At 38.5% G+C, this 10259-nt stretch overlaps 2 protein-coding genes across 2 annotated transcripts in view; one reads left to right on the forward strand and one right to left on the reverse strand.

The window, feature by feature from the left end:
- The window catches only part of Su(var)3-9 (suppressor of variegation 3-9), an 8642-nt gene extending 1789 nt beyond the window's left edge, over positions 1–6853 (forward strand). The window contains exons 2-9 of the mRNA XM_018031408.2: positions 194–257; positions 345–455; positions 5020–5253; positions 5328–5486; positions 5562–5791; positions 5864–6008; positions 6239–6408; positions 6489–6853. Of these exons, the coding sequence (XP_017886897.1) occupies positions 194–257; positions 345–455; positions 5020–5253; positions 5328–5486; positions 5562–5791; positions 5864–6008; positions 6239–6408; positions 6489–6725 (1350 nt within the window). The 3' untranslated portion in view covers positions 6726–6853. The remainder of the gene's footprint in view (positions 1–193; positions 258–344; positions 456–5019; positions 5254–5327; positions 5487–5561; positions 5792–5863; positions 6009–6238; positions 6409–6488) is intronic.
- A 188-nt stretch (positions 6854–7041) lies between these two features.
- Positions 7042–10137, reverse strand: Tsen54 (tRNA splicing endonuclease subunit 54). Its single transcript, XM_018031407.2, has 5 exons — positions 9696–10137; positions 9264–9603; positions 8485–9204; positions 7287–8416; positions 7042–7211 (listed from the first exon to the last, which is right to left on the reverse strand). The coding sequence occupies exons 1-5, from the start codon at positions 9734–9736 to the stop codon at positions 7070–7072; spliced, it is 2373 nt and encodes a 790-aa protein (XP_017886896.1). The 5' UTR covers positions 9737–10137; the 3' UTR covers positions 7042–7069.
- Between the last annotated feature and the right edge of the window lie 122 nt (positions 10138–10259).

The raw sequence follows: 10259 nt of genomic DNA on the forward strand, positions 1-10259 counted from the left end.
ACAGGATTACAATAATACGACAATGTATGTCATTATTTATATATTTTCAATCTGTGTCTTCGTAAAGATGTTGAATTTCATGATAGACGATAGCCAACCAGTATCTTTTATTGCCGGTAATCGATGTATAAAGTTTTATACTACGAGTTTCACTTTTACAGTGATTTAAGTCCGTCAAACTTTTGTTACTTAGGATGTTAGCAAATTAACTGCATTATCCCGTGAGGTCATCAGTAGGCAAGCAACAATTAATATTGGTAAATATAATAATGTAATAATCACTTTAGCAAGATGTAAGAATAGTAAAGGAAGTGAAATTTGCAAAATCTGAAAATCTTATATAGGTACCATTGGCCATGTAGCACATGGAAAGTCTACGATTGTAAAAGCTATATCAGGAGTACAGACTGTTCGTTTTAAAAATGAATTAGAAAGGAATATTACTATTAAGCTTGGTGAGTACCTCAAAGTTATACATATCAGCTGTAATTAAAATGGCATTTGTGTATATGTGTATGTTTTATGAACAATTACTATGTTCAATTTTTGCTAATTATATGTATTGCTGACACATGTTTCTGTCAACGTGGCTACAGTTTTTATTTTTGTGTCAAGCATTTGTTACTTCTGTAATTTTACACACTGGTATTAACAAATGTTTGAAACGCACGTTTTGTGTCGTCGCTGCATAGATGGCAGCAGACGCGGCCACAAGTGTCTGGTGAAGATATTTTTGGTCTTGTTAAAAAGCCCGGCTGCTCTGTTGCCTGACTTCTAATGGCACGAATGACTGGACACGGTTACTGGTTAAAGAATACTTTTATTTTAATAATTCATTACCCTACTCCTCTCTCGACTTGTCCGGTTAAAGACGAATGAGGCACGTTTAGTCAGAGGTTCAAACCTCTTCCGCAAGAGACGCGTGACAAAAGCGCTACGGCGACAGATAAACGAACTGTCAGCCTACACAAGTGATCGCCATTTTAGAAAAACTTCGTGGCCGACATCCCAGGGCGGGATCGAGAACATTTCATAATTCGGATATTTGAAATATTTACCGACATTTATTTATTGCATCCGGCAGACATTTCAAATACTCGATTTAACCGCTTTGCTCGTAGGTAACGATAATTACACAGTTCTGTTATTTTTACGTTAAATCTCGCCATTTATACTACGTGTATGCACCGGTGGTGTATGTATGTCCACATGACTGATTTATTATTTAAATCTTGTAACGGATACATCTTCAAATATTGCTGCGATTTTATTTGACATCGCCTAAACATCGGTTTGATGATGTATTCTATTATGTAGATTATTTCGAGTATCACTTTCGAACGTGCAAATAATTTGTGTTGCATTTCACACACGGTGCTATAATCGTGCAAAGTCAGGAGGTTAACAAAAAAGTTAAAATGACTGATCTAAGCACATCTTAATAAGTTAATTTCAATTACCGTAGTTTTGTGTAAATTGAAATTACAAATTTACACGAAAACGAAGCTAAAGTTACAAAATGAATTCTGTACATGATTGTATTATCGTGTAACATATCAAGGTAAGTACAGTTATAATTGTTAATAAAGTGTTTAAATGTTGTGTTGTCCGACATTCTCGAACTTTTACCTGTACGATCATTTGCTAATACATATAGACGTAAATGTTTTCGTACTGAAAGGGGATTCAATGATATCCTACAAAAATTGAAATCCTACGAAGAACATAGTACAAACTGAATATTAAGGTGTGCTTTAGTCAGTTTATATATATTTGGTAAAATTAGATTATATCAGCGATTATAATCATCGACTAGACTATTATTCCGAGCATTTCGATACACACTTGAAACAATAATCTGTAGTTTCGTACGTATGGCACATTTTTTTGAATGAACATTTTTATATAAATACGGCACCTTTCCACGAACGTATGGATTATGCAAGTTTTATCGAATAGCACCAAACATGTTTAATAAATAAGAGAGAAGAACGAAGAGGATTGACGGGATTCTCAGTGTACAAGGTCATACATTAATGCTAAGTGCAAAGAATAATGGAAACAGTTGTACAAGTTAAATACAATATGACCGAGGGACGTGACCGGAGGGAATGACGATAAATATTTGGCATTGCAGACGCTCGTGCGAAGGACAATAGCGGAACGGGACAAGAAGAAACACTCGGAGGCACGAGCGATATGTCTCCTGTGCGAGAAAAAAGATCGGCCTCCCCAGGATTCATTCAATTGTCCGCCAAACATTGCAGGATCGAAGAGAAATCACCGAGTTCGCGAGAAGATACTCAGAACGATGGTATATTGACGAGTATCAGCACGATCAGTAACGACGTTCTCGGACAAGAGGAGGTGAGGAAAGAAACGGCGAACGAAGAAGAAAATTCGTATTATTCCGATGATTGGAGAGTCAGTCGACGAAGCAGTAGACTAAGCAGTAGACTAAGCATATCGAGTAACGATACGAATATCGAGAATAGATACAATTTACGGAATACCAAATTGAAAGAACTCCGAGTTATATTGGAGGATATAAAGCACGGGACCAGAGGAGGGATGAACACCTTACTTGCCGAGAGCGATTTGTGGGAGGTCGAAGAGATCCTCGCGAAAGATGAGGTAGATGGACAGCCGGTTTACTTGATCAAATGGAAAAACTGGGACTCGGAGTACAACACCTGGGAACCAGTCACTAATTTAGTCAATTGCCCAGCTATTTTAAACGAATTTGAGAGGAGTAGACTGAAGTTACTCAGTAGCTTCAAACAGAAAACGAACTTTTATCCGAACGATAGAGATATCGAAAAGTTTTTAAGTCATCGTAAGATGAAAGGGGAAGCGCTGACATCGATTTCAGTGAATTTGAACACGCTGTACAGTAACATACGAAACTTTCTGAATCGGAAATACGTCAAAGGGAGTAAATGGGAAGTAGTTCTGAAGCACAACGTTCTTCGTATGTTGGTCGCCGACTCGAGGATGAAACAGTTGAGATCCTTGGAAAAGTGGGAACAGGAGATGAATAGTATCACTAAAGAGCGGCCATCGATAAAAGTGGAGAACATGGTGGACTTGGAGGGAGCGCCTCAGAATTTTTACTACATAGAAGACTATTTACCCGGCAACGGGGTGGTCATACCCGATGATCCGCCTATCGGTTGCGAATGCAATGGCTGTAACTCCAAAACTAAAGAGTGTTGTTTCGATCAGAACAACTTGATGTGTCCGTATACCGCGACACAGAAAATTCGTGTCCCGCCCGGAACGCCGATTTACGAATGTAACAAGAAGTGCAGATGCGGCACAGATTGTATGAATCGAGTGGTACAACGCGGCACTGAGGTGAAACTGTGCATCTTCAGAACCTCGAACGGTCGAGGGTGGGGCGTGAAGGCTCTGCAACTAATAAAAAAGGGGACCTTCGTCACGGAATACGTCGGCGAAGTGATAACTAACGAGGAGGCTGAGAAGCGTGGTAAGAAATACGACGCTTGTGGTAGAACGTACCTATTTGATCTGGATTACAACGAGACTGAAGGACAGTGCCCGTACACAGTCGATGCTGCCATGTACGGAAACGTCTCTCACTTCATTAATCATTCCTGCGATCCAAACTTGGCGGTATACGCCGTTTGGATCAATTGCCTCGATCCAAATCTCCCTAAACTCGCTTTATTTGCGATGAGAGATATCGGGGAGAACGAAGAGATTACCTTTGACTACACGTGCCAATCGTCGAACGGCGAGAACTCTATGAAACAAGAGATACCAGCGAATAAAAATCTGAACGAATATATCGACAAGGAATTCGAAAACCGAATAAAGCTACGCGGGGAGTCAGATTCGGTGAACAAAAAGACATTATGCAAATGCGGTGCTCAAAGTTGTAGACAATACGTGTTTTAGGTTTATCTCACATCACTGTACCATACAAATTGTATAATTGTCTCATGCATTTCTGATCTTTCAGTTGAAAACTACATGTCTTAAGACTGAATGATCTAATCTAAGTTATAGTTTGAAGAACAAAATTTAAATTTCGTTGCACATGAAATCAATTCAGATATAATATAATAATTTGTATACATACTTCGTGTTTAGTACAGAGAGTTTGACTCGTCTGTTACAGCTTTATCGTATTGTATTTTTATTTTTCATCTTGAAGGTAATGTAATTATATGCTCGTCACCATAGAATGTTCAAGTGCGTTAATAGAAATAATTAATATAACTTGTCGTATATCCGAAAAGCGTGAATCACGCGAATGAATTTGAATGTTAGAAATTATAATTACATGGCTGTAACTAAAACACGAGGAGTCATCTTTGTTAAATGTATCTAATGTTACTAATTTAGGTAATTTAAAGCGACACTGAATCGCATATGTGTTCTCGTGTGCATAGTTTTTTGTATAATCGTGAACAGAAATTCTTGTACTTCTATTATCCGTTTACTGATTTAGTAATTATTATTAATGTTATTATTATATTTCTTATGCAGTAGTGAAAAAACATGAAGTTGCAAATTCTTTCGGTTTCATAAAATATGTATTGCTTTTTGATATCTTACCCAATGCAATGCAATAATTCATTCTTCATTCGAAAAGTCAGCGTCCGGTAATCGTTTGTTCGAAGATACGAAGTGCCAGTGCGTGCAAAATTACATAAATGAAAAAATATACATAAATTTGAAAGAAATTAAATATTTTTGTACAATTAATTCTACCAAATTCGAATATCCATTTAGGTAGTAATTACTTTTAATTTAATTGTGACACAAATAATGTAAAAAAGGATGGTAAATTATTTGTGATCAAGATATATAATTGTATATATCTTTTAAAAAGACAAATAAATGCATATTGTTGTAACAGTATTTTCATTTGCTCTATCATACCCTTAAGCGCTTTCATAATTATTTTATTCATTGGCAAAACAGAGATTCATCATAAAAGAGGTAGTTAAAGTAGTACGTCATAAATATCTTTTAACTAATTCGTTTCAGGGTACGCGAATGCAAAGATTTATAAATGCGATAACGAGAAATGTCCGAGACCAGGATGTTACATATCTGGAGGATCGAGCAAAGACGACTCGTTTCCTTGTTTGCGCCCGGTTTGTTCTGGGAGATTTCAGCTGGTGCGCCATGTGTCCTTCGTCGATTGCCCAGGACACGATATTCTTATGGCAACTATGCTGAACGGTGCAGCTGTTATGGACGCAGCTCTATTATTAATCGGTATATAGTCGACCAACTGTTTCGTTCTTAAAGAATCACGATTTTCCTATGATCAACGAAATATTCGCTTGTAGCTGGCAACGAATCGTGTCCTCAGCCCCAAACGTCAGAGCATCTGGCAGCGATTGAAATTATGAAACTGAAACACATTGTGATCTTGCAAAATAAGATTGATCTAGTGAAAGAGGCCCAAGCGAAGGAGCAGTACGAGCAAATATTGAAATTTGTGCAGGGTATTTTCATAATCTAAATTATCATTGTATGAGGTATCGTTGAACGCGAAGTATCAGAGGAATTATGTTTGTCAGGCACAGTGGCCGAGGGAGCACCTGTGATACCGATTTCTGCACAACTCAAGTATAACATTGAAGTTTTATGCGAGTACATCACAAAGAAAATCCCGGTTCCTTTAAGAGACTTCACCTCGGAACCGAGATTGATCGTAATCCGATCGTTCGACGTGAATAAACCAGGTTGTGAAGTGGATGATCTAAAAGGAGGCGTTGCCGGAGGAAGTATCCTGCGAGGAGTATTAAAAGTATAAACACACGCTTCTTTAATTAATCGTGTCTATTGTATAAAAGGGATTTAATTATTTCTACTTAAAAAGGTGGGTATGGAAATCGAAGTTCGTCCCGGGTTGGTATCCAAAGACAGCGAAGGAAAGCTGACCTGCCGGCCCATATTCTCACGGATAGTATCGTTATTCGCCGAGCAGAATGAACTTCAATTCGCCGTTCCGGGTGGTCTTATCGGTAATTGAGCCGTTCAGTGCACACATCGATTAACTACACTTTTTGAAAAATCTTAAATTTATGTGTCAAAGCACAAATTATGACTATACCAAGTGCTTTGACACATAAATTTAAGATATTTCAAAAAGTGGAGTTAATCGATGTGTGTACTGAACGGCTCAATTGAGAATAAATGAACGTCTAATCGTTAAAGTAGAAAGGATCGTGACGTTTGATAAATACATTCCTAGGCGTTGGAACGAAGATTGAACCAACGTTATGCCGCGCGGATCGTTTGGTAGGACAAATTCTGGGGGCCGTGGGAGCTTTACCAAAAATATTTATCGAATTGGAAATATCGTATTATCTTCTCAAACGGTTGTTGGGAGTGAGAACGGAGGGTGACAAGAAAGGAGCGAGGGTAAGCGTGTCACGTAGAAATATACATATATCTATAGAGAGCTAAGTTGTTCGTTTTAATCATGTATTGTTCGATGATAGGTACCGAAATTATCGAGAAACGAGGTGCTACTAGTAAATATTGGATCATTGAGCACAGGCGGTCGCGTATTAGCGACTCGTGCCGATTTAGCTAAAATTAGCCTGACGAATCCTGTGTGTACAGAAATTGACGAGAAGATCGCGTTATCGCGTCGTGTCGAGAAGCACTGGCGTTTGATCGGTTGGGGTCAAATTTGCGGTGGACAAACTATAGAACCAGTCATAGACCGTAAGTAATTCCGCGAGGCGAACGAAAGTTTTAATATAAAAACAAAGAAATCCAAGTGAAAATAATTTCCGCAACGTGAAATGTTGTTTGAAATGTTTATAATAAACTACGAAATACACACCATCCGTGTACTGTCTGTACGATGTCTGCATCCTTCCCCGAATCAATTCTTCTCCAAAACAATGTATGTACATAGATGTTTGAACAGTAACGAAGTCGATCGATAAAAAACGGTTTTATTGTTAAACTTTCTTTATATTATAAAACGAATATGAACGACGATTTATATTACATATAAAAATAAATAGAGAACAAAATATCATGTATGTAATTAATGGAAAATTTATTTCGATCATGTCAGATTTGGTAGGGATATAAACCCTGGTTGGATGTATGAGATTGATTGCGATACGCATGCCAATACTATCAGCGAATTCTCGGCATCATGCATCAAACGGTATAACTCGATTGGTTGTATAAACGAATCATTCGGTCTGAAACAATGAATAAGTACGATCAGAAGTAAGTACTAAACTATAAAGTTAACTGACAACCAATTATATATTTACCTTACTACAACTATTCGGTAACAAGGGAGGCCGGGATTCGCTTTCCTATAGCTTTGCGTGTTCGAGTAAACGTTGTATGATATCTTCCGTTTACTTTTCTTTCTTACAATTTTTTCCGGCGCGGATTTAATTATTCTAAGCTTGCTAAAGACTTCTTCGAGACTATTCGCGTTCTTTGGTCCGACTAAAGGACTGCACGTTTGTCCGACCACCTGTACTTCGTTACTCTTTTTATCAGTTTCCTGATTAGTATCCTCGTCGTCGATGGTAATCGTTTTCTCTTCGCGCCATTTGAGCTTCAGTTCTGGCCACGACGATGCTCCCGGGATAACTTTGAACGACGACGGATAGACGTGTTTATAATTCAAAGGTGTGCATTGATTTTTATGATATCGTGGCGGATGCCACCGACGAGGCGTTGGAAGTAAGGCGTTTCTCGGTGCACCACGATCTACCGACGAATCTTGGACGATTCTCTGATGATACAGTTTCCGGAACATTTCATGAACGACGGGCTGTCTCGTAGAACAACTCCTAATCATGCCGTCGTGTACGTTCGGTCTTAGCAAATTATGTATTTGTACCGGCACCGAAATGCATCTGTTTTGAGGGACAGCGGCGCAATGATTACCATAAGGAACGACCATGTTTTCGAACGTACTGTTCCTATGGATCCAGTACGGATCTTGAACGTACGCTTGCTGACCGCGTCCATTGTTATATGCACAGGTAGGGGCGAAGTTTGTATGTTGCTTGAAATGTTGCATGGAAACGTAATCGTGTGCACGAAGATTACGCACGTCGAACGCTTGATACGGATTAAATTGAGTGACCGTGTTCCTCCTATTCGTCGAATCGTGATTGCCATGATGCGCAGCTCGATTATTATTCTCGTGCTCCGTATTTCGATCGGATTGAAACCTTTTATGTCTCTCCGGCAAACCTTTTAATTTATTACCTACGTAATGGTAAACCGTCTTATTAGGTTTAATACTGTGCGGTATGTAGCCCCTTGAAATGTTGACAGTGACTGTGAGCTGAGATGCAATATTTGGAATGAGACTCAGTAAATCCATTCGCGTCATAGGTTTCGACACCTCCTGAATCTCATCGTCGGAAAGTTCTATGACCTGAATAAAAAAAGAATAAGATATTTTTGACACAACGTTAACATTATTAACTGACTATCGAATCATACCTCCTGTTTCGACTTCTTTGCATTATTCTCATCAGATGGATTTAGTTTACGTTTGTTCGGGGATTTCTTAGATTCGAAAGCGTCGTTGATCGACAGTCGCTTGTCTGTTCTCTTAGGTACCAATTTGACGTTCCGTTGTATTCGTGACGCTTGCCAACTCGTTGACGCACTACTATCTTTAACAGAGTTATTCGTATGATTCGTGACAATCTTTATATCACCCAATATGATTTCATTCGATATAATTTCTACTTTGGACTTCCGTTTCTTTCTATCTCCGTTAGGTTCAACAGCCACTGGATCTTCGATTTCTTCTACTGCACCAAGGAGATCGTTCATAACTTCGTGCACGATCTTTGGAACAGTTTTATCTTCCGTTGTATCTTCAGAGGTTTGTTTCGAGGAATCGACGGTGTCTGCATTCTTGGAATGACGTGGCAGCTCTTCGTGTACGTTGGAGCAACATTTATTCTGTTGATGAACGTCAGACATCCGAAGACCGTTCTCGGGTTCGACGATAACTTTACGTCTTGTCCCAGTTTCCTCGCGTTTTCCATTCTTCCCTGCATTGTAAATAAAGCGTTGTATGCGATAACCGTGCCGTACCAATTGGCTGTAAACCCTATATTCCTCTAACGAGCATTCAGCATCATCGATCAAAAGTTCGTAAGCTTGTTGAATGGACACTGGCACATTGTTCCATGTAAGTTCCAGACGATTCTAAAACAGAACGATATCATTTCTTGCCTGTATCAAAAACGGATATCTCTACAACGTACAGCTTCTAGAAGGAACAGCGCTTCTTCTGGTATCAAATACAAGGCACCATTCTTTTCCAAACCGAAACTACCCCAATCCTGGCCAGACAGCTTTTTCACTCTGGCTCTCCTTTGATCAGGTAACCACTCTGCACTGGCTAATTGTGAAATACGATCTACTCTTTCTATAGCTATTAAATTCTTTCTCGTTTCGATACCCTTTTCAATTTGCACTCTCTGAAGCCAAGAATCATTCGGTTCGAACTGTTTCATTCCAGTCTTTGGAAGAGACTTGGCTGACGTCTCGTACTCATTTAATGCATTGTACTTCAAACCCTTGTTTTCTATCAATTCCTCAGCACTACGAAGTATTTTTGTATGAATTTATGTAAATGGCTGTCGATAACCGCTGCACAATATTATGAAATGTTTATAATATATAAAGGCACTTACGTTAACATATTAATAGGAACTCTTTTTGTTTCTCCTGCCATGATTCTGTGTAGGTTTGACAAATTATCGTTCTAACTCAACTCCTCGCTTGTTCGATTCAGTTCGATGTAATGCGGAATTACAAAGCTAAATAATCACAAAAAAGGGCTTATTGTTATAGACTTTTGATTCCCTTTAATTCCTTCCAATTATTAGTGTATCGTTAACATATATAAGCTGCATCCCAGTAAGCTGCATTGGAAAATATGGAAATAAAAGCTGTACAGCTAGTAACTAGTAACAACGAAACTGAGCCAGCTATGTGCATGTGTTAGTTTCCCCTAAGGGACAAAATTCAAGACGAGTGTTAATAGGTGTACGTCTTATCTTTTCAATGCTCGATCAGGCGTTTATAGAATTGTGGTCGATACTGTTTGACACGTCAAAATGAAAACAATTTTAACCTACGTCTGGATAAATAGTTACTGATGTAATTTTATTTTGAAATTGAATGTAAAGGGAATGTGAAAATACAGGAATGGTGTAAATTATAAAAATAATGAACGTTATTCGTTCATTGTATCA

This window comes from Ceratina calcarata, unplaced genomic scaffold, assembly GCF_001652005.2.
Source record: "Ceratina calcarata isolate Rehan_Ccalc_2016 unplaced genomic scaffold, ASM165200v1 scaffold551.2, whole genome shotgun sequence".
In the NCBI taxonomy this organism is placed as follows: Eukaryota; Metazoa; Arthropoda; class Insecta; order Hymenoptera; family Apidae; genus Ceratina; species Ceratina calcarata.